Source organism: Heterobasidion irregulare (assembly GCF_000320585.1).
Source record: "Heterobasidion irregulare TC 32-1 unplaced genomic scaffold scaffold_08, whole genome shotgun sequence".
NCBI lineage: Eukaryota > Fungi > Basidiomycota > Agaricomycetes > Russulales > Bondarzewiaceae > Heterobasidion > Heterobasidion irregulare.
This window is the reverse complement of record NW_009258204.1, coordinates 243-21,874: the sequence shown is the minus strand read 5'-3', so window position 1 is coordinate 21,874 and position 21,632 is coordinate 243. Positions and strand designations below refer to the sequence as shown.

The following is a 21,632-nucleotide window of genomic DNA, read 5'->3' as shown; positions in this document are numbered from 1 at the left end:
CCCTCCCTCGACTTGTGTACCCTCGACTGTTCGCACTCCCACCCTCGATGCCACGCACACCCGCCACCCAGTGCGCTCGACCGCCACCTGTCGCACCACGACAAGAGGCCCAAATTCGCCTCTCGCACGCTCCAACACCTCCGCGCTGATGCTCTTCGCCTTCCCAGTCCTCCACCACGCTTAGCCCTGTGGACCATCCCACTTCTCCATCCACCCACAACTCGATTGAAACAATGCCGGATCAGCTCAATGTCGACGCTTGGTTGCAGAACAAAGCAGGACGAGAATCGGCGGCGCTGCCCCTCCCCACTATGCCTCCCTTTCCCCCCTTTCTGACCGTAATCTGTCACCATCCCAGACTACTTTCCCGTCAATGAGCCACCGTCATATATCGACCATTCTTGATGGAGCAACAGCTTGAATTTCAACATGCGACCCTCGCACGCATCACCCAGCCGAACCCCATTGTCGACGCAGCGCTCCTTGAGTCGCGCTTTGTCGCGCCCCCGACGCCCTCCGCGTCTCCAGCAGCCCGCGAGCCCGCGACTTCCGCGGGATGCTGCACGCATGGGCCCGCAGCGCCGCTCGAAGACGCCGCGCACGCCGAGCTGTATAGTATGACGTCTGAAGAGGAGCATGCCACACTGCGTGTCGCGCACGAGCGGATTATGGACGAGTAGCCGGGGTACTGCGCATTCTTTGTGGAGTGGATCGATCGGCGACGGCGGTTGCTCGACGCGAAGCCCGTGCTGATCCAAGGTGAGCGCACCGCGCGCGTGTTCGATTCTCCAGCGCACAAGTTGACGGCGCGCACATGCATACACTCGCTCTCCCACTTGCACGCGCACGCGCGCGAGAAAGAGCACCTCGCGTCCGACGTGTGGCGCATGCTTGTCGCTGTCACGCTGCTGAACAAGACCGCGGGCACGCACGCGCTGCCCATCTTCTGGCACCTCGTGGACAAATGGCCCTCCCCCTCCGCACTCGCTCGAGGTCTGTGTCTCTTTTTGCTCCCCTCCCCACCCCAATCATACACGCTCGAAATGAAACGAAACGGATGCCTTTGGGGACGGTTGATTGCTCACGCGCATTCGGGCAGCAGCTGACGTCACCGAGGTTGTCGACGCGATCAGGTCGCTGGGCCTCCAAGCGACGCGCGGCGCGCGCCTCGTTGCGATGTCCCGCGCGTACTAGTAGTATTACCGACACTTTTGAGTCCACCGATATCCGAAACTACTGTGTTGCCAATTAAATGCAAATATAAATACAAAAAAATATTTTCTGTAATCTTCATACCCTGCTTCAACTTTGAGGCCCAGAAGCAGTGAGATTGAATCAGGGGTTCAATAGATATGGATTTAAACAGTCTACCCCCTAAAACCAGACTGTTTGAAGCACAGTCTGGGTTTTGGGAACCAAATCTGAGGTTGCACACAATTCTGTCTGATTCAGTAGGCTTGAAAGGGATTTGTCATGGTACCCTAATATTTTCATTAGTAGACATGGAGTACTGAAGATGTTACAGGCGAAATACAGAATTGAGGGAAAACCTCAAAAAACCGAGTCTCCAGTCCACAATTGTCCTTGGATTTCCATTGCAAAACTAATAAAATGCTCCTACATACACTACCTTTCAAATTATGCCCTAATTTTATCATTTGGATGAGAGGATCCAGAGATATGTAATTGTTTGTGATGTTGAGGGTATTCTGCAACCGGGAGACACAGTTTAGTCAGCATCGGGAAAGGGCGGCACACAGTCGGGAGATTGCGGGCGCACAGCTGTCACACTGTTGTCACACTGTTGTCACACTGTGCACAGTCTCTCTGTTGCGCCACACAGTCCGGCCGAGACCGCACACAGTCCGGATTTTGGCGCTGGTTCAGCGCCACACAGTCCGGATTCTCGGTGACAGTCCGAGATTTGGCGGTGAATCTGCGCCACACAGTCCGGCCGTGCCGCACACAGTCCGTTGATTGTCGCGCCACACAGTCCGACTGTGTCGGAACACAGTCCGACTGTGTCGGAACACAGTCCGACTGTGTCGGAACACAGTCCGACTGTGTCGGAACACAGTCCGACTGTGTCGGAACACAGTCCGACTGTGTCGGAACACAGTCCGACTGTGTCGGAACACAGTCCGACTGTGTCGGAACACAGTCCGACTGTGTCGGAACACAGTCCGACTGTGTCGGACACAGTCGGAGTTTTCCCTCTGACTTTGTCGGCACACAGTGCCCTCCAACGTCTCGTGATCAAGCACACTGCTACGTCGCGTCGCGTCGACCCTCCCCGCACCTTTGAACATCAAGCGCCCTCAATTGACATCCCCTCGATATATTAACACCACTCTCTCAGGGAATATCAAGGAAATTGGTAAGATTTTTCTTGATCTCAACTGCTCACTCTGCATGCTCTCGACGATGCAAGCGGACGATGGGCCATCGCCGAGGCCTTGTGAAAGCACACATCGCTGAGAGCGTGTTACTATACTAACTCTTCCTATTGTTAGCTGCTGACCCCGCATCGACTGAGGACTCCATTTTCACCGTCGACATCCACCCTCCGCTCTCTGCACTTTTGCTGCTTCTCCACACACCCTCGCTCCTGCCGCACATACACTCCGCGCCCGTGTACAGAACATCGCCAGGGAAGGTCGAAGGTACGTACCGCTGGTTCTTTCCTTCCCCCCAGCCCCTCCTTCGAACCAAGTTTCCTTGATGCATTCAATCATTGACGCTTCAGCCCTCGACGCTGTGCATGCTCGCCTGTTTGTTCCCTCAAACTCTTCGAACCTTGATCCCCCTCGCCTACCCAACTGTGCCTATACCCATCTGTGGCACCCACTACCCAGGCCCACACTTGCCTCCCCTTAATCCGCTCAAGGCTCCCGTCAACCAGTGCCCTCCACTATTTCTGCAGCACCAGTATCACGCTCTCTCAATGCCTCCGCGCTCGCGCTGCCCCACAACATGTGAAGCATTGCGGCCGTTCAAACGTCAACAAGGACGACGAGGTCTAGCTGGCGGCAGAGGATAAGGACGAGGACAAGCAATGGCAGCGGCGGAGAATGGGCATAGACGATGAGGACATCCACGATGGATGCAGGTACGTTGTCTCTCGTGCCTGTCCGTCCCCGCGTGCGTGTCTTGTTCTCATCCTTTCCGCCGGCCCCTCCTTCAGCCTGCGTCCCATCTCCCTGTCGACCGTTCACGCCCCCACCCTCAACATCATGCACGCCTTCAATGCTATGAATCACATTGACCGTCAATCGCGCCCTCAAGCCCACGTGCGCACGATTGTCCCTTCAAGCTCATGCATGTGCCCTCGCCTGTGACCGACATCTGCGGGCATCCGCTCGACCTCACGCACGCGCACCCGTCTCCGCGACGCCACGCACCGCCGCTACCGAGTGCCCTGACATCCGTTCCCTTCTTGCGTCACCGCCCAGACCCCACATATACTTGTCCCCTCGAGTGTATTCCTGCTCACCATTTGCTCTCTCGCTCGTCTCCTCAACCCCACGCAAGCTTGTCCCTTCAATCCCTCCTCACGGATCCCTCCCCATGTCCATCAACCTCCCGCCATCCTCGCTTGCGCGTTGAAGACACCCAACTCCCGGCACTCCACAGCAGATGAGTCGCACAGGACGCACGGCAAGCGCTAGTATTGGAGAAGCCTGATGTTGAAAGTTCTGCAACGGTGAAGTTCGCAAGATGTGAAACAATGGCGCGCTGTCTGCGCGCTGCCGCCGCCGCTGCATTCTACGTGCGTCGACGACCCCTTCTCCCACTAAGGCCACTCTCATTCCCTTTCCTTGACAACCCTCGTTCCGTCTGTCATTCTGCCTCTGACCAGTGTTTTGCAGGAACGTTACGTCTTCGCCACTGTCAACATGGACGAGAGCCTCGTATCTGCGAGAGTAAGCGACGCACACAGCTCGCGCGTACGAAGGTTAGGTTAGGCCATCTATTGCAGGACTTAGGACATGAAACGGCGGCGGGCTGTCCAGGGCGTCCAGTCGCTCCACGCGGCATAAAAGTGCCGGTGGACAAGTCATGTTGCAGAAACGGCCGCGTGCTGTCTGCGGCAGCCAGGCTCCCCACAGCCCAAATTCGCCGAAGGTGAATTTGGGAGCCTGGCTGCCGCAGACAGCACGCGGCCGCCGACTTCGTCGGCCTCATTTCCTTCCTTCCTCCTCTCCCTCTCCTCCTCTCTCATGCTCCTGATGCTGACATTTGACATCATGAACAGCCTTCTCGGCAGAACGTTGTCGGACACAGGACACTAGAGGGCCTCAAGCGAGCTTCAGACGAGTGTACGATAGCAGCAGAACACGCGCTATCACTGTTCCAGCAGTCTCGAGAGTACGGTCGTGCGACATGCCCAGCCTCGCAGCCTCATTCTCCCCTTGCATCTTCTATTTGTCGGCTAATACCATATGCATGTAGTCCGCGCGACTCGTTCTATGTACTTTGCGTGCATATACACCTCCCTCGAAGCTACTTTCTTAGGTGCTCCTCTGTAGCTACAGCCTGTATTATTTTTCTTGTTGTATCTATATCTATATTTTGAACTCAGGCCCGTTCACCCACACGATTTGTGGGCGAAATTTTTCGCCCGAAGTGGAAGGAGGACCACTCTACCTCGATCGTAATGAACAGCTCTCAATCCAACTCTTCGCTCGTCTCTCAGTACCTCTTCCTTCTCCGCGATCCCTCGTCCATGCCCTGTCCGTGCCAATGTCGACATCCTCTGCTAGCCTGCAAGCCAGAGACTTCTCGACAGGCCATCGGCCACATCCTCTTCTTCTACAGGACGATCGGTTGAGAAACCAGCGCAGACACTGGTCCAGATGAGCGAAATGAGCACTTTAAACCTTTCGTTGTGAGTTATCTTTTGTTCCTTTTACTTCTCGACTTCTCGACACCCGCTTCCTTTGCGCTCTCTTTCCTTTGCGCTCTCAATGATGCAAGCGGACGATGGGCCTCCGCCGAGGCCCTGATAAAGCTAGCATCGTTGAGGACGTGTACTGATGTTTCCTTCTCTTTTCCTCTACTTCTACTATCTACAGATCCTCGAGGGACTAACCTTTCCCTTCCCGACCCCGTCTCTGTCCTCGTCCACGCCTACGCCCCCGCTCACCGCCGTCTCTTTCCCCTGCGCCACCACGATGTCGGCCGCGGAGGCGTTCTGCTCTACCAACGCCCCCACGCCCACGCTGCCTGATCATGCTCCAAGCATCGTGACCATCTGAGCGTCAAAGACGACGACAATGAGGACCACACTGACAATCATGACGCGTGGTCACGGGCCTCCGGGAGGAGCTCAAGGTGCACGCGCGCGCGTGGGGGTCTGTCTTCGCAGACCTAGGTTTGTTTTTATTGCGCCTATCTCTCTGTCTGCTCTCCTCATCGCTCTCGACGTGCGCGCTAGAATATTGACTCAGAGCCCGTAAACTCTCGCTCGACTGCTCGTCAGAAGCTCACTCACATCACTCGCCAACAGTTCCAGGAGCTTTCCGCCTAACCTAACGACCAGCTCGTCCGCCGCAAGAACAATGCGGACACCAATGAAATTAAGTTTATCTCTTTCCATTCTCCCACGATCCGTCTCACGCCCTCTCACAGTTCCCTTTCTTCCCGTCCGCGACGACTTTAAATCCAAGCGCAACCAAGCGCGCCCAAAGCTCGCCACTCTACGCACCTCTCACTTCAAAGATCTCTCCAGCGACGTCTGCTACAAGCTTGCGCAGTGATACCCAGAGTTAAAGGACAGGTTGTGTTCCACCTCTTTTCACGTCCCATCCCTGCCTCCCGCGCTTACTCCATCGTCAGGCAGCAGATTCACCCAACTAGACGCCCGGATCCACCTACGACGACTTCCCATCTCCCGACTTTGCCGTGTCCCCCCGCTCAAGGCGCCCCACTCCGCCCCCTAACCGCCGCCTCACCCGCACTTCTGGCAACTGCGATTGCTCCGGCAGCACCGGCATTCGCCGCAAATCCTAGCAAAGACAATTTCGCTCATCTGGACGCCGCAGCGAAGACGCCTATGGCGGTGTCGGCAACAACGTGCCCTTCTCCCTGTCATCGCGTCGACGGCCCTCCGAGGACCTTCGCCAGGACTCTGTCGGCTACCACCCGAGCACCGCTAGCGCGAGCAACTCAACTAGCACGACCAACGCTTGGAGCACGACTGCCAAGAGCTAGATGATGATCCCCAATAAGAGCACCATCGCAAAGCAGGACACCGAGATCCCTTACGGTTATGACACCCGCGAGAGCAGCAGCACCGCAGGCGAGGAGCCCGACCCGGACGAGATGGAGGGTGGCCTCGGCACTTTCACCTGCCGCCTCGACAGCATCGACGAGAACGCGGGCGCGCGCCGCGGCGGCGACAACTATTCCAACAAGATGTCATTGGAGTGTGTTCGTCGTGTCCAATCGCTCGCTGAAGGATGGCCGCATAAGTATTGGTGCGGGCGAGGAATACGAGAAGATGAACCGCGACTACGAGTTCAAGAACGCGACCATGCAAAGCTGCATCGCCGGCCCCGAGAAAACCAAAACGTGCAATGCGTCACAACCAAGACAGATGCGTCCCGTTTTTCAAGTCGACTACCAACACGAGTTGCTCCACGTCTGCGTTGTACGTCCATCCGCCCCGCGCCGCCTCCTGCCCGCCGACGAACACGCTCCCAGGCGCGCTCGGCACTCCGAGCACCGTGACACGCGCAAGCGGCTGTTCCACGCGGAACGTACCTGTGCTCTCAATCGTGAGCGCGCCCGCGTGCACGATGAACCGCACCGTCCGGTTCGCGATTGGGGAGTCCGGTAGCGGGAGCGAGGTCCCGTCGTCGAGATACGCCGTGCCGTATGCTGCGCCGTCGGCACCGAGTGCAACGAGCAACGCGTACGGCCCCGCTCGCGTCTCGCGTGTCGTGTACGCCGGCTGCGCGTGTGTGAGGAGTGCGGCGCCCGCACGGATGTGCACATTGATGTGCCCGAGGGGCGCGGAAAGTGTGGTCGGCGCGCCCATGGTCGCGTTTACTGCAGTGTGGGTGTACCAGTCGCGCCAGGTTATCTGCCCGCGGCCAAGGAAGATGCCTGACATGACACAATGGGGATGAGCAATCGAACGGGTATGAATTCCATGTCGACCTACCGTCGACAGTAGACACATTGGGCTCGAGCACAGGCGTGACGAGAATGTCGCTCCCGACCATGAACTGGCGGTCCACCGCAAACAGCTCCGGCTCGTCGGGGAACTCAAAAAAGAGCGCGCGCACAGGAAGTGTGCCGTTCGTCGAGGCGTTGGCAAACAGTGTGTACTGCCCGATCCCGTCCGCGGTCAACGATGAATCGCGGATTTGGATCTCTAGCATACGAAGAGGCTCACCTAGTACGGCAGGAGCGCGTAGCGTATTGAGATCGCGGTATTGCTCGCGTTGGCGACACTATCCCATCTGTAAGGCTCCTGGGACAGCGCGTCGCGCTGGTTGTGATTTCTATAGAACGGCGTGAACGCGGATAGCTGCATCCAGCGATTGCACAACTCCTCGTCCGTGTTGCCGACTGCTCCGCGTATGCACAATATAACCCACGGTTAGGCTCAAGCAAGCAGGTGGATCGACGGCAAGGACTACGCACAGAAGCCGCACGTGTCGGCGCCGACCATCGGGATTTGGAACAGCTGGAACTGGAGCACGCCTGCGATGCTGTGCGCCATGTACGCCCACTTGCTGTAGTTATCCCCAAGCTGATAGGTACATCCGCAAATCAGTACCGCTTGGCGAAACGCTGGTACGGCGGAAGGAAGGACGACGACGACATATCCAGTGTCCTGTCCAGTGCCCCGAACCCGGGAATGTCGAGCGCGCAATGATGAAAGGTCGCTCGCCGGGGTGCACCGCGCGCAGTGCGAGGTTCGTCGCGCGGCCCTCCATATACCCAAATATGTTATGTGTATCGAGCTCGACGTACCCACCCGCGTGCGTTGCATTTGGTGCGAGCGTGTGCGTTAGCAGCGCGCCGAACCCTGTAATGCGTTAGCCGAGAGCCTAAGATGAGCAGGCGGCAGGTATACCGTTGTGAATGGCGTAGGGCGGTGCGCTCAGGTCCACATTCGACTCGTTCGCAGCGCCCAAACCGCGCTTGACAAGGGTATATTGCCTCGAAGCTGCCGACATCGTGCCGGCATCTCCAGCGCTGAATGTGAGTGTGCCGTTCACAGTGATGTTCCCGCTCAACCCCGACACAGTAGAGTCGTATCTGCCGCACACGGAGACGCGTCAGGCGAGGAACGAAGAGACCATGGCAGGGTGATGAACTTGCCCTTCGGGGTAGTCTATGACAAGGTCGTCAGGATCGCCGGGTAACGACACGGGGACGGACGTATTCGACAAGTCCGCGCCCGTTCCGCTGCATCGACAAACAAACAAAGCGTGAACATGAGCAGACGGCGATGCATCCCGATACAGTGAAGTTCACAAGTGCGGGTAAAAGAATATTTGAAAAAAAGGACGGACCAGGACCCGTCGCAAAACGAGCTCGCCTCGTTCATGTCGAGCCATATACCGGAGTACTCGACGCCCGCCGCGCTCCAATTACGCCGCGCATCGGCCCACCACGCCTCTGTGCCGTTCGCGAGCCAGTCCGGGAAGACCTACGCATGCGAAGAGGGGTCAGATGAAGCAAGCAGCCCTGATGGTCAGTATGCAGTGAGGGCGGGGGCCTTAAGGATCACGCACAGTGTACCCCGGCCAGACTTGTCCGATGTATATTGACCCGTCTGGGTTCTTAATGAACACGTCCCTAAGCACACCTCGCATCAGCCCCGCACACACACATACATACGACAGAACGACACGCACTGCTCAACTCCTCGTGTGTACGGGTCGTACTGCACGAACATGCGGGCGGCACGTTGGTATCAGTGATAAGAGAAGTGCAAAGGGGAAAACGCACGACATCAGTGGCATTCGTGACGTGTCCGATAGCAGCGTCTACGATCGGGATATCTGCAGGGTCGGCATTGGCATCATGAGTGCACGGTGCATGATGGAAAAGAGACAAGGACAGAGGCATTGTACGCACAGTGCTGTCCGTTCGCAGCCTATGGGTGGTCGAGGACAGACAAGCAAACGTGCACACAAGTCCGTTGATAAGTACCAGAACAAGGTCAAGCTGCAGGACGTACCAACTCGCGCGTGAACGCACGCATCTCCTCCGGGGGATAGCTTATAGGGTCAGATGTGAAATCGCGCAGCGAACGGTAGAGATCTATATCGTTCCACATAACTGTGCGCCCCCAATAAACCGACCTATCACGAGCACAAGACACCGCAGACGCACCTTTGAGAGGCACCCCCGCCCCGCGCATCGCGCTTACCTGCTCTCGCACTTCTGACAAGTTCGAGTAGCCCCACCGACACAGGTGGAACCCAAATGCCCACATCGGCTGCCACGCGGGCGCACCAACCGCGCCCGCGTACTGTGCAATAACGGCATTCGGGTCCGGGCCAGAGAAGAAGGAGAGGTCGAGGGTGCCACCGAGAAGGCGGTATTGAATGAGGGATGCGTTAGAGGAGGAAGGGGTGGAGAGGATGATATCGGCACCGGCAGTACTAAGGCGGGTGGTTGGGGGCACGGTGAAGACGATAGCTAGGCAGAGGCAGCAGGGACATACTTGGACAGAAAGACGCCATGCGACTGGGAAGAGTTGGTAGACGTGTTGAAGCGATGTTCGAGGTAGAATGCGTGTGAGCCGTATCTACACCCACGCGGTCATCAGGACGCCGCCAGAAGAAGAGAGGAATCGTGTGTGCACGCACATGTTCTCGTCGAGCGGGTCCGCGGCATCGCGCGCTCATAGCGTCTGCAGCGTGCCGTTCTGCGCGACGTCGCGCCTGAAGCCCGCGCTCGCAACAACCTCGCCGAGGCCGTAAACATTCGCATCACGCGGGAGCGCCGAAGTGAGCTTCACCCGAGGCGCATCGCACCATTAGCAGCGTGATGGAGGAAGGGGAACACTCACGTACCTGTATATACTGCTTCTCGAACACGAGCGGGAACGCGTCGAGCGCCACAGGAATGTGCAAGGGACCCACTGTTGCGTTGGAGCGCGACGAGGTGGGGAGTGAGACGAGGCGGGTATCAAAGAGCGGGGGCGCGCCTGGATCCTGGCGGCGCGAGATCCAGAACGCGAAGGGGACTTGTTCGTAGTTGAATACAAGGTCTGAGGAGTTGAGAATTGAGGCTGGACCGGGGGCAGACGGAGTACGAGGCGGAAAATATTCGCGTGGAGGCGTGAACTGCAGATTGTCGGCGTCGAAAATATGGACACGGAGCCTGTCCTCAAAGACATAGAGCATGAATATGTGACGAATGATAGTAGTGAAGAATTAACAGAAGGGAGGCACGGACCTAGACTGCGACTCATAGGAGACTTCAAGGGTGAGTAGGGGGAAATCATCGCTGAAGGCATTGCAAGCGGGACCAGCGAGGGCAAGGGCAGCGGTAAGGCCATACGGAGTGTCCTAGTAGTATTACTGACACTTTTGAGTCCACCGATATCCGAAACTACTGTGTTGCCAATTAAATGTAAATGTAAATATGAAAAAATCCTTTCTGTAATCTTCATACCCTGCTTCAACTTTGAGGCCTAGAAGCAGTGAGATTGAATCAGGGGTTCAATAGATATGGATTTAAACAGTCTACCCCCTAAAAGCAGACTGTGTGAAGCACAGTCTGGGTTTTGGGAGCCAAATCCGAAGTTGCACACAATTCTGTCTGATTCAATAGGCTTGAAAGGGATTTGTCATGGTACCCTAATATTTTCATTAGTAGACATGGAGTACTGAAGATGTTACAGACAAAATACAGAATTGAGGGAAAACCTCAAAAAACCGAGTCTCCAGTCCACAATTGTCCTTGGATTTCCATTGCAAAACTAACAAAATGCTCCTACATACACTACCTTTTAGATTATACCCTAATTTTATTATTTGGATGAGGGGATCCAGAGATATGTAATTGTTTGTGATGTTGAGGGTATTCTGCAACCCGGAGACACAGTTTAGTCAGCATCGGGAAAGGGCGGCACACAGTCGGGAGATTGCGGGCGCACAGTCGTCACACTGTTGTCACCCCACGCACAGTCTCTCTGTTGCGCCACACAGTCCGGCCGAGACCGCACACAGTCCGGATTTTGGCGCTAGTTCAGCGCCACACAGTCCGGATTCTCGGTGACAGTCCGAGATTTGGCGGTGAATCTGCGCCACACAGTCCGGCCGTGCCGCACACAGTCCGATGATTGTCGCGCCACACAGTCCGACTGTGTCGGAGACAGTCCGAGTTTTCCCTCCGACTGTGTCGGCACACAGTCCGACTGTGTCGGACACAGTCGGAGTTTTCCCTCCGACTGTGTCGGCACACAGTGCCCTCCAACGTCTCGTGATCAAGCACACCGCCACGTCGCGTCGCGTCGCGTCGACCCTCCCCGCACCTTTGAACATCGAGCGCAACATGCTTCCTCAGCCGAGGTCTCCTTGCTCTTTCAGGACATTTTAGACTTCATTAGTGAGCTTTTTCTTCTTCTGAACCCTTCCTCTGCATGCTCTCGACGACGCCAGCAGACAACAGATGCTCAGAGAAAGTGCGCACTGCTGATAGTATTTTTTCTTACAGTTTGCAGCTGCAATACTCCGGGCACCCACTCCACGCTCTCTCCACACCCTCTTCCATCTCCACGGCTTTCTCTTTTCTCATCAACATCCACGACATCCGTGTCAGCGCCATTCTCTTTAAACGACTGCTCTGCGCCCATCCTGTCTCACGGCGCATGGAGCAAACCGACTATCTTATCACGCGAGGTTGAGCACGTTGAAGAGAAGAACAAGGAGCAGATGGTGATAGAGGCAGAGGAGGGACAGCGGCTGTCGAGAGACGAGGGTGGAGCGACGGGACGATGGTGACGGACACACGCTCATCGAGCAGGCAGAGCGGTACGACGGTACGTACCTCCTGTTATCGTCCTTTCCGCCTGCCCCTCCCTCGACATCCACGCCTCGAACCCCCACGCATTCGTCTTCTCAGCCCCCTGGCTCCTCCTCGCATGTGTGGACCGACTACTCCTCCCATCCGCCCGCCCCTCCCTCGACTTGCGTACCCTCGACTGTTCGCACTCCCGCCCTCGATGCCCGCTCGACCGCCACCTGTTGCACCACGACAAGAGGCCCAAATTCGCCTCTCGCGCGCTCCCACACCTCCGCGCTCACACCCTTCGCCTGCCCGGTCCTCCAGCACACCAAACCTCGTGGACCGTCGCACTTCTCCATCCACCCCACACCTTGCTTGAAACAATGCTGGAGCACCTCGATGTCGACACCTCGTTGCAGGGCTAACCAGGACGAGAATCGGCGGCGCGCTGTCCAGGGCAACCAGTCGCGCCACGCAGCGTGAAAGTGCTGCTCGATGTTGAGCGCTCCTCAGCGGATGAGTTGCGTAGGGTGCGTGGCCCAATTATGTGTCAGAGAATCCCCCCGTTAAGCGACATGAATCCCCTGGCTTGAAAAATAGCGGCGCGCTGTGTAGGGCACCGTGTCGCGCATCACACCCCAAATGTGCCGCGCGACACGCTGCCTTACACAGCACGCCGCTGCTGGCTTCACTGGGGACACCAGCCACTACCACCCCCCTCACCTTCGTACTGTCTCCGACGACGACCCTTCCGCCAGCCCTCCGTGGCACTTTCACGCCGCGTGGCACGTCAGGGATGCCCACGGTTGACCACTTTCCAGCAGACTGAGTGCGCAGAGTGTAAAAATGACGGCGCGCTGTGTGGGGCAGGCTTTCGCACCTCACTGCCAAAATGTGCCGCGAGGCACATTTTGGAAGTGAGGTGCGAAAGCCTGCCCCACACAGCGCGCCGCCGCCGGCTTTGCCGGCGGCACCCCACTATACTTATCCTCTCATCTACCCCCGCTCTTCTTCCTTGTTATATAAAACTAGTCTAGTTATTCCACTTACCTAACCCTTTAATATCCAATGCGAGGCTTATGGTGCTAACTGACTCATGAACGCAGCACTGCGCTGAAGGTTGCCGAACTCGACCTGGCGCATGCACAAGGCCATGTGCAGCAGTTCCAAGAGATCAGCCAGGCGAATGAAGTGGTGCTAGCAGGCTTTAATGCGACCTACGATGACTACAAGTCATCCACGGAGTCGCAGCTTGTGAAGCACGAGGTACGTTTCGTTGGATGCTGGACATTTGCGTCGATGGCTGACTTGGGTTGCAGTCCGATTATAACGCTCTGTCAGAGAACTTGCACGTCGTCCAGCAGGAGCTGACGGCGTCTCGGGAGGTGATGGCGGAGACGAAGCGCACGTTTGACAAGGAGTGGGAGTCGTGGGCGAATGATAAGCGGACACTTGAGGATACCCTCATCGAGCTGACCATGTCGGAGAAGCATATCGCGGAAGACAGGACATCGCACAATGCGAGAGGAGTGTGCCGAGGTACGTACAGGACATTCTAGTTCTCATCTTCTGGCACTCATATTCTGGATGCCGGTTCAAAGTCTGCGAAGGCCAAGTACAAGACCAAAGTCATCGCTCACGGCGAGTCGCTTCGGGACCTCAAAGGCTTAAAGCTGCAGTTGTCGAAGCTTCAGATCGAGGCGAGGACACACCTGACCGCTGCGGAGACTACCCAAGCCAAGTTGGCGTCGTCTGAGTCTAGCTGGGGTCAGCAGAGGGAGGCCCTCGACAAGGAGATCGCTAATTTGACTGCTAGGCAAGTCATTCCTGTTGGTCCCGCGCGCGATAGGGTTCTAAACTTCTGATTCTAGGTTAGAGAAGTTGGTGGAGCAGAACAAGGTGCTCCATCAACACTCGGACTCGATCAGTTCGCAGGCTGCATCCGGCAAGGTTAGGATGCAGGCTCTGCACCGCCTGCAGAGACCGAGCCCGCTGGCGACGTGGACGAGATGTTTGCGCCAGGTGATCTCGTACTTGTGGAGGTAGAAGAATTTCATCGACATGCAGCTTGCGATGAGCAAGCAAGAGGACACTCGCTTGAAGCTTCAGGCAATCCGCTTTAGCCAAAACCTCAAATACACCAGGGCCACCTAGGGCCACGCTTTCCGAGGTGTGCACTTTTTTATGCCATCGAATTCACATCGTCTGATAATCTGATCTTGTCCTGTTCAGGCACGTGAATGTGCCGTTGCAACGGTCGCCACCGATACACAGCATGGAGAACTTGTGGAAAAAATTATTCAACTGACTATCTTCCGGGAGAACAACGCGACGCTGCGTGCGGATGCCGAATCTCAAGGGAAACGCGCTCGGGCGCTGGACTCCAAGCTCACGACCTTGAGTGGCTCGACGCCGCAAACGGTTTCACCGTGCGCAAGCAGAGCCGGAAGTGGTCGAATCGCGCGCAGCTGCGGATGGTGCGCGGGGAGGGCTCGGTGTCATCACCCTAGGGCCTCGACGACCCCGGCGAGAGGCCAGACAGGGGCTTGGACGAGCTATAAGGAGATCGGTGTGCTCAAGGACCGTGCGGCTAAGGTCGGAGAGACGAAAGAGTGGGCGCGCATGCTGCTGGCGGCGAGCCCAACCAAGGAAGAGTGGGACGTGCACCTGAAAGAATGCCAGCGCTTGCTGATGGAGGGGTCGTCGAACAATGTTTACTTGGACTAATTGACGGACCTAGATAGGTTGGTCGCTCACGGGCAGCTGCTAGACGAGCTCAATCATGATGTGGATGACGCAGTCATGACCCTCGAAGAGGCTTCACAGCACCTGGTCCACGCGCGCGCCTGCTATCTCTCGCTCGACAACAAGCACCGGAAGAAGCTCGAGGCCCGTCAGCATGCCAGGCATGTGCGTTTGCAGTCGTACGAGGCCGTCGAGGGGCTGGACGAGTTCCGGAACCCCACACCCATGCACTTAGCTCTGCCCTTCCTCAACGTGTTCCACGGTCTCTATGGCGGCAGCGTTCCGCTCCACCAAGGTCCACGCACCCATGCTGCTCCACGACGCGGACAATCACGACAACGGAGCGGAGGACGAGGAAGAGGATCGGCCACGTGGAGATGGGAGGTAATGGACGACGAGGCCATCTACATAGGTACATCGTCAGTCGTCCCAATTCCTCCTCTCCTGCTCTCCCTCCTGCTCTTCCAGCTGTCCCCCCGCTGGTCCCATGCCCACTGGCCCACTGGCCTGCTCGCGCGCATCGTCCACGCCCCCTCGCGCATCGTCTGCGTTGCCCAGACCCCCGCTCGACACGCCCGCATCTATCACTCGACGCCACTCACCTGCTCATCCCGCTCTTCTATCACGACCTCAATCCCCTCATTCGACCTGCGTCCCCTCGACCCTTTCGATGGCGACATTCCTGCCCTTGACCCCGCGCCCTGTCGTCCGCTCAGCCCGCGCCACCCTGCCACCCAGCACCCTCGCACGCTTGCGCCCAGAACCCTCGTGCTCATCTCCTCTGCTGTCGACGTCCCCACTCTCGACATCGTAAACGCTCACCACCCAGAGCCCCCAGGGGCCCCGATCCCATCAAATGTCGCCCATCTCCTCGATCCCATGTGTTCGTTCTCGCCTGCGTCCTGTCACGCACAACCACGCACATTCGTTCCCTTAGATACTCACACAGCCTCCACCCGGCGCCCTCCTGCTCGTCTCATCGATCCTGTACGCATTCATCCCCACACCCCCGACACCCCCGCGATACAGCGCCCTCGACATCTTCAATCACTGAGGGCTGAATTGCGAAGCTGCTCCGTCGACACCTCCGCGCGCGTACTACACGCAAAGCATCGCGACTATTCTAGTGTCGACGAGGAGGATGAGACCCAGCTGGCAACGGAGGACGAGGAACGAGTGCGTCGGAGAGACGAGCTGAGAAGAGTGGGCACGGATGACGAGGCTATCCACAAGGGATGTAGGTATGTCGTCGTCTCTTACTCCCGTTCTTCTCCCGCACACGTACCTCTTGTGTTCGACTTATCTGCCCGCCCCCGCACGGCATCACGCCCACTCTTCCTCTCATTCAGTCCTGCTCTCGACCTGCTCGCCCAACCCTCTCGACCCGCTTGCCTGACCCTCTCAGCCCGCTTGCTTGCTCGCTTGCTCTCGTGCTTGACCCGCTCGACATCATGCCCACTTGCTTGTGTCGTCCATGTCCCCTCCGCACATCGTCTGCATTGTCCAGACTCCTACTCGACACACCCGGACTTCCTGCTTGACGCCATGGGCACTCGTGTGCTCGAGTGCTAGCCCAGCTTGACTGTCGATCCCACATCTGCCCTCGTCCCCTCAGGTTCAAGCGCCCGCTTTTGCCTGCGACTAATATCCTCCTACCCCGCCCAGCCAATTCGTACCGCACGCGCGACCAGCCCTGGTACACTTTCGGGCACGGGCTTGTTCTGATGTACATCGAGCTCGGTGTCATCACCTCGATTACGTACTATACCTTTCTGTGGTGCGAGAACGCGCGGCGGGACCACGGTGAGCAGTTAGAGGTCGTCGGCGGCGTGGACGGGAAGGAAGGCGTGGTGGGAGTAGAGAAGGAGGGGCTGGGGGGGTGGAGGTGCACGCACGCCGTAACGGGCGGTTTGCGAGTGTTGCAGGGGCGACGCTTGTCTCCTCGACACCACTCCTGCCCTCCTACTCGTCCTCTCAAAACCCTCGACCTTCACTCCCTCAAATTACCAACTATCGACTGCCCGCAGATCGCACCCAGACCCTACGTCGAGGATAAGGAACGGCTGCAGCGGAGAGACGCGCTGGGAAGAGGGTTGAAACGGATAACGAGGACATCCACGATGGATGCAAACTCGTTGAGCAGGCCAGTACGTCGCCATCTCTCGCGCCAGTTTCTCCCTCTCCCGGACATCCGTATCCCCCACACTCATCTTGTCTATCTGCCACACCCACTCACCTGTTCTCCACCACACCTGCCAGCCTGCTCGATGCGCTCCGACACCACACCCTCGTTCTCCTTGACGAATCTCATTTCGCCTCTTCCATCATTAACCATGAGCAGTCCATATAGTACGGTTCCACCAGTGCCCACTAGTAAAGCGGCGACGACCATACACACAACCCCTTCAACACTCGACCTTCCTTCCCTCGTGCCACACATGCCCGCTACCTAGCTCCAAGATTCGACCTCCTTCAACGTCCTCAACGGCATGCACGCACGCACGCTCCCTCGATCCCTCGACGGTCCGCACCAACTCCTCACTCCTTCCCTCAGCCCCTTGCACACGCGCCCCTTCGACCCCACGCCTACGCCTATCACTGTCTCGTTTGGCGTGCTGCACGGTTTCCATGGCGATGGCGTCCCGCTCCACCAGCGCCTGCGTACTCGCGCGGCTCGACGACGCGGACAACCACGACAACGAAGAGGAGCACAAGGAGGAGCACAGAAGAGGCAAGGAAACGGTCGACGAGGAGATCTGCAAAGGTACGTCGTCACTAGCTCCAGTTCCTCCCCCGTACACGTACACCTCCCGCCTTCTACCTAACTCTCCATGTCGCCTTCAACGATCTACCCCTCGACTTTACCCGCCCCCTCCTCTCGTCCGCTCAACCTCTTCCACGTCCGACCCGCTCTCCCGTCCGACCTGCTCTCTCGTCCGGCCCTCTCGACCCCATCGCTCGCTGTACTGCCCTCCCCGCTCTCCTCGCACGATCTCATGCCCACTGGCCCACCGGCCGGCTCGCCTGCATCGTCCACATCGCCTCGCGCATCGCATGCGTTGCCCGGACCCACGCTCGACTCACCCGCATCTCCCACTCGACGTCGCGCTCGCCTGCTTGCTACAGCTCGACACCACCCACCATTCTAGCATATCCTCCACCTCCTCCACCTTCGTCAACGCTTCTGCCTCCGACGCCTCGTCCGCCGTCACCACCATCACCACCCACATCACCACCACCACCACCACCACCACCACCTCCTCCTCCTCCTCCTCCTCACGCCGCTCCTCCGAGTCCTTGCGCACCATGCCCAGCGCCAACCGCCGTGACCGCAACCGCACCCCGCAGGACCGCTCCAAGTCCATGTCCGCGGTGAGCACCGCTCACATACACGCTGCCCTCCTCGACCAGGTCGCCGCTGCCGCATCCGCATCCTCGCGCACTGGCCGGCCTTCTCTTCTCCCGGTGTCACGCCCCCCTCCACCCCTGGCTGCTGTATGAACGGTAAAGGACGGAGAAGCTCCTCGCGCGGCGGGCGACGCAGAAGATCGGCGAGGAGGAGACGCGGCATCTGACGCACCCCTATCGTCTACCCTGCACTCCTCTCCCGCGTCGCCGAGGCCTTCCGCGTTCGCATCTCCCTCACGGAGCGCATCAAGGACAGCCTTGCCTGCCCGACTCCGCCACCGACGTGTACGGGCCCAGGATCCGCGTCCTGAGCCCGTTCTTGAGCGGCGATATCCCCTGCCTTTGCGCCCGCGCTCAGCAAGTTCATCCTACCCCTGCGCCCCGACTCGGCGTCCATGCAGGAGAGCGGCTCCTCGCCCTCGCACGACCCCTCCTCCACCGACTCGCCGTTGCCGTCGCTTGTTCGATATGTATTAGTTTACATGAGTGACGCACGTTGTCCTGACCCTGCAGCCTCATTCTGGGGATGATGGTCTTCAGCCCGACGGTCACGACAGCGAGCTGATTACATTGTTGTGGTAAATGCCTTGGTGAGTCGATTCAAATCCCTTTTTCGTTCAGATCATTCAGCTCATTTTTTTTGTCTATATTCCCCCAAGCAGCGGCATCACAGAAGCGGCACGCTTATGTCCTCCGGGCGCCTTGGCCACTCATCAATCAGGCCCTCCTATACCTCGATGCGCTCGTAGCGCATTGACGCTGGAGCGCGGTATGAGGAAGCCTGCCCTGATGGAAGATGCGAGCCATGAGTGCACGCGCCGTGAGCGCGGTGGCGTCGTTTGCGAGGACCTCGACGGCCGAGTCATTGACGACGCGGATGAAGTTGAGGGTCCGACGCGTCGAGGTGGATATGTTAGAGGACCGGAGCTTAGCCACCTTGGTCTCGGCGCCTTCTGTGGGGGGAGAGCATGCACGTCGCGCGGCCAGTCGCCGACGGGTTGCTTCGTATATGCGAGGCAGACTCACGAGTTCTAATCAGTGCGCTGTTCTAGCGCTCGACAGCGAGCGCTTCCAACTTTGGGACAATATTAACGCCCGTCCACCCCTCGGCACTCGCGCGCACCCGGAAGCAGGCCTTGAGGAGGTCGCCTTCACGCCCTCTGCACGCGAGGGTCGCCTGAATGATGTAGTGTGATGTGGCGGGCTGCCGCGCAAACGGCATGCCCACACCCACGCTCACTGCCATCTCTTTGCTCGGCGCCATCCACAGTCTCTGTGGCGGCGGCGCCCTGCTCCGACAACGACCCCGCGCCCACGCTGCCCTACGACGCCCAAAGCATCGCAACCGGTCGAGTGTCGAGGAGGCGGATGAGACCCAGCTGGCGGCGGAGGACAAGGAATGTGTGCGGCGGAGAGACGAGCTGAGAAGAGAGTGAGCACGGACGATGAGGCCATCCACGAGAGATGTAGGTACGTCGTCTCTCACTCCAGTCTTCTCCGCACACCCGAACGAGTACATATTGTATCCGACCTGGCTGCCCGGCTCCTTGAAAACCCCAGCCCGACGCCACGCCCACCCATCGTATCCCTCTCATCCACTCCTGCTCTCGACCTACTCGACACCACGCCCACTTGCTCGCATCGTCCATGCCTCCTCTGCACATTGTCTGCATTGCCCGGACTCCCGATTGAAACGCCCGGACCCCTTGCTCGACGCCATGGGCACTCGCGAGCGCAAGTGCTCGGCCCGCTCGACTGTCGATCCCGCATCCGCCCTCGTCCCCTTAGGTCCACATGCCCGCTTTTGCCTGCGACTCATATCCACCCACACTCGTCTCCTCGACACGCCCATCCACTCATCCACTTCATCTCCTCGGTCTTTTACCCTCAAACCTCAACTATCAACTGCCCACGGATCTCCCTCGAGAACGAGGAACGGCTGCAGCAGAGAGACAAGCTGGGAAGAGGGCGGGTTAGGGGCAACGAGGACATCTACAACGCAAACTTGTTGAGCAAGTCGGTACGTTGTCATCTCTCGCAATCGACGACATCATGACCAGGCAGGAGATTTCCCAGTTCAGGTTCACAAAGAGGTGCTTCGAGCAGGTCATCCTGCGCTGGGAGATGAACACTGCGCCCGAGCCCCCAAAAGAGGTTCAGCCGCCCCCACCACAAAAAGTTCTCTTGCGCTCTTCAGTTCATGCTCATGCTCACACTGACGCACGGACGTGTGCACAGCCTCAGCCAGCCGCTCGAGCTCCGCCGCCAGGGGGCCGAGGAGGAGTCGTACTTCAACATGGATGACGACGACGACGACGATGACGGCTCGCTGCCGCTCCCTAGCACGCCGCTGCTCACGCGTCACTAGTCCACGGACCAGAACCGTAAGCGCCAGCGCGTGCCCGGCGTACCGATGCCCCCGCTCCGCATGCCAAGCATCCACCTCCCACACGCGCCGCTCAGCGGCAGCCTCATCGACCACCACGACTCCTCCTCGCGCGAGCTTGCGCTCGACCTCAGCCTCAACCTCGACCGCCGCCTCGTGCCTCTCGGCCCTCACGGCGGCGACACGGAGGCGGGGGCGGACGCCGCGCACACCGTCGCGCCCATGCTGACCCCTACGCGCCTCCGACGCTGCGCCTCTCTCATCGACTGATCGTGGGCGCACGCCCAACGCCGACGATGCCGGCAGTGGCGGCGGTGACGAGCAGCCGAACACGGGCGGTGGCGGCGATGGTGGCGGGAGGTTCATACCGCTATCACATGTACGCGCATCCCCTCGTCCTGTATGACCAAATGGAGGTGGTTGGCTTCCATGTATCCTGGGTCGAACACAAATTGGTAACTTGGGCTTTCCTTTCGGTGAGATCTCTATTTGGATGATATATCTCGTGTCTCACGCTTAGTTCCATAGCTATTGACATGCATTCGACTGTTCAGCAGTATTGAGCACGGCGTGAGGTAGCGTGAGGTGAATAGGAGAAGCCTCGGAGAGTCGTGATTACTCACTGAAGGACGCCTGTTCCCGAGTTCAACTTCGACAGTTCGCCGCAGGGCCATATCTGTGAAGACGTACCGAAGGCCGAAGGCCCTGCCCGTTTATGCATCCAAGCGGCATGCAACATCTTTTGTATATAAAATTGATAAGATGTGTCGGCGGCGGTTGTTAGCAGGCCGGTATAAAAGCTGCAGCAGACTGGCGGACCTCCTTCACCTCTTTCATTCCTCACGATCTTCGAACGTCTAGCTATACTCTTCAAAAACACCCGTGTATCCTATGCCCTCTTCTCTCTGACGTCGCGTTCTTCGCATGCATCCCTCCGCGGAATGGCAGTTGTTGCGACGACTAGAAAGCCGAAAGCAGAAGGGTATATCGCCTCTGTATTTACTACCTTATTTGGCGGCGCGGGTACCGTCCTTCCTCCTAGTAGTATTACCGACACTTTTGAGTCCACCGATATCCGAAACTACTGTGTTGCCAATTCTAACCTGAAAAG

At 58.2% G+C, this 21,632-nt stretch overlaps 11 protein-coding genes across 11 annotated transcripts; 8 read left to right on the top strand and 3 right to left on the bottom strand.

Moving 5' to 3' along the window:
- Positions 1-1,991: 1,991 nt before the first annotated feature.
- Positions 1,992-2,183, top strand: HETIRDRAFT_18796 (uncharacterized protein; the record flags this gene model as incomplete). Its single annotated transcript, XM_009550431.1, has 1 exon — positions 1,992-2,183. A coding segment is annotated over one exon (192 nt), but the record flags the coding sequence as incomplete, so codon positions are not given.
- A 229-nt stretch (positions 2,184-2,412) lies between these two features.
- HETIRDRAFT_103913 (uncharacterized protein) lies at positions 2,413-2,877 on the top strand (the record flags this gene model as incomplete). Its single annotated transcript, XM_009550541.1, has 3 exons — positions 2,413-2,458; positions 2,514-2,663; positions 2,747-2,877. The coding sequence occupies 3 exons, from the start codon at positions 2,413-2,415 to the stop codon at positions 2,875-2,877; spliced, it is 327 nt and encodes a 108-aa protein (XP_009548836.1).
- A 116-nt stretch (positions 2,878-2,993) lies between these two features.
- On the bottom strand, positions 2,994-3,345 carry HETIRDRAFT_103912 (uncharacterized protein; the record flags this gene model as incomplete). Its single annotated transcript, XM_009550540.1, has 2 exons — positions 2,994-3,249; positions 3,299-3,345. 2 exons carry the CDS (start codon positions 3,343-3,345, stop codon positions 2,994-2,996), a joined length of 303 nt encoding a protein of 100 aa, XP_009548835.1.
- A 2,216-nt stretch (positions 3,346-5,561) lies between these two features.
- HETIRDRAFT_386668 (uncharacterized protein) lies at positions 5,562-6,144 on the top strand (the record flags this gene model as incomplete). Its single annotated transcript, XM_009550539.1, has 2 exons — positions 5,562-5,735; positions 5,860-6,144. 2 exons carry the CDS (start codon positions 5,562-5,564, stop codon positions 6,010-6,012), a joined length of 327 nt encoding a protein of 108 aa, XP_009548834.1. The 3' UTR covers positions 6,013-6,144.
- A 439-nt stretch (positions 6,145-6,583) lies between these two features.
- HETIRDRAFT_410606 (glycoside hydrolase family 31 protein) lies at positions 6,584-10,541 on the bottom strand (the record flags this gene model as incomplete). Its single annotated transcript, XM_009550538.1, has 19 exons — positions 6,584-7,110; positions 7,169-7,334; positions 7,460-7,578; positions 7,654-7,762; positions 7,803-8,041; positions 8,090-8,274; positions 8,338-8,424; positions 8,532-8,668; positions 8,754-8,817; positions 8,877-8,905; positions 8,971-9,023; positions 9,100-9,118; positions 9,203-9,303; positions 9,358-9,629; positions 9,692-9,775; positions 9,837-9,841; positions 9,905-9,982; positions 10,044-10,353; positions 10,429-10,541. Coding segments are annotated over 19 exons (2,697 nt in total), but the record flags the coding sequence as incomplete, so codon positions are not given.
- Positions 10,542-11,313: 772 nt separating this feature from the next.
- On the top strand, positions 11,314-11,541 carry HETIRDRAFT_223969 (uncharacterized protein; the record flags this gene model as incomplete). The annotated part of the gene is made up of 1 exon (XM_009550537.1): positions 11,314-11,541. A coding segment is annotated over one exon (228 nt), but the record flags the coding sequence as incomplete, so codon positions are not given.
- Positions 11,542-13,080: 1,539 nt separating this feature from the next.
- HETIRDRAFT_221966 (uncharacterized protein) lies at positions 13,081-13,490 on the top strand (the record flags this gene model as incomplete). Its single annotated transcript, XM_009550536.1, has 2 exons — positions 13,081-13,248; positions 13,302-13,490. Coding segments are annotated over 2 exons (357 nt in total), but the record flags the coding sequence as incomplete, so codon positions are not given.
- A 10-nt stretch (positions 13,491-13,500) lies between these two features.
- Positions 13,501-14,105, top strand: HETIRDRAFT_324732 (uncharacterized protein; the record flags this gene model as incomplete). The annotated part of the gene is made up of 3 exons (XM_009550535.1): positions 13,501-13,521; positions 13,584-13,832; positions 13,938-14,105. 3 exons carry the CDS (start codon positions 13,501-13,503, stop codon positions 14,103-14,105), a joined length of 438 nt encoding a protein of 145 aa, XP_009548830.1.
- Positions 14,078-15,541, top strand: HETIRDRAFT_435280 (uncharacterized protein; the record flags this gene model as incomplete). Its single annotated transcript, XM_009550534.1, has 4 exons — positions 14,078-14,152; positions 14,215-14,681; positions 14,727-15,139; positions 15,444-15,541. Exons 2-4 carry the CDS (start codon positions 14,605-14,607, stop codon positions 15,539-15,541), a joined length of 588 nt encoding a protein of 195 aa, XP_009548829.1. The 5' UTR covers positions 14,078-14,152; positions 14,215-14,604.
- Positions 15,542-17,558: 2,017 nt separating this feature from the next.
- On the top strand, positions 17,559-18,103 carry HETIRDRAFT_419773 (uncharacterized protein; the record flags this gene model as incomplete). The annotated part of the gene is made up of 2 exons (XM_009550533.1): positions 17,559-17,758; positions 17,854-18,103. 2 exons carry the CDS (start codon positions 17,559-17,561, stop codon positions 18,101-18,103), a joined length of 450 nt encoding a protein of 149 aa, XP_009548828.1.
- Positions 18,104-18,852: 749 nt separating this feature from the next.
- Positions 18,853-21,195, bottom strand: HETIRDRAFT_428443 (uncharacterized protein; the record flags this gene model as incomplete). The annotated part of the gene is made up of 6 exons (XM_009550532.1): positions 18,853-19,136; positions 19,162-19,183; positions 19,259-19,457; positions 19,752-20,013; positions 20,350-21,004; positions 21,145-21,195. The coding sequence occupies 6 exons, from the start codon at positions 21,193-21,195 to the stop codon at positions 18,853-18,855; spliced, it is 1,473 nt and encodes a 490-aa protein (XP_009548827.1).
- Between the last annotated feature and the right edge of the window lie 437 nt (positions 21,196-21,632).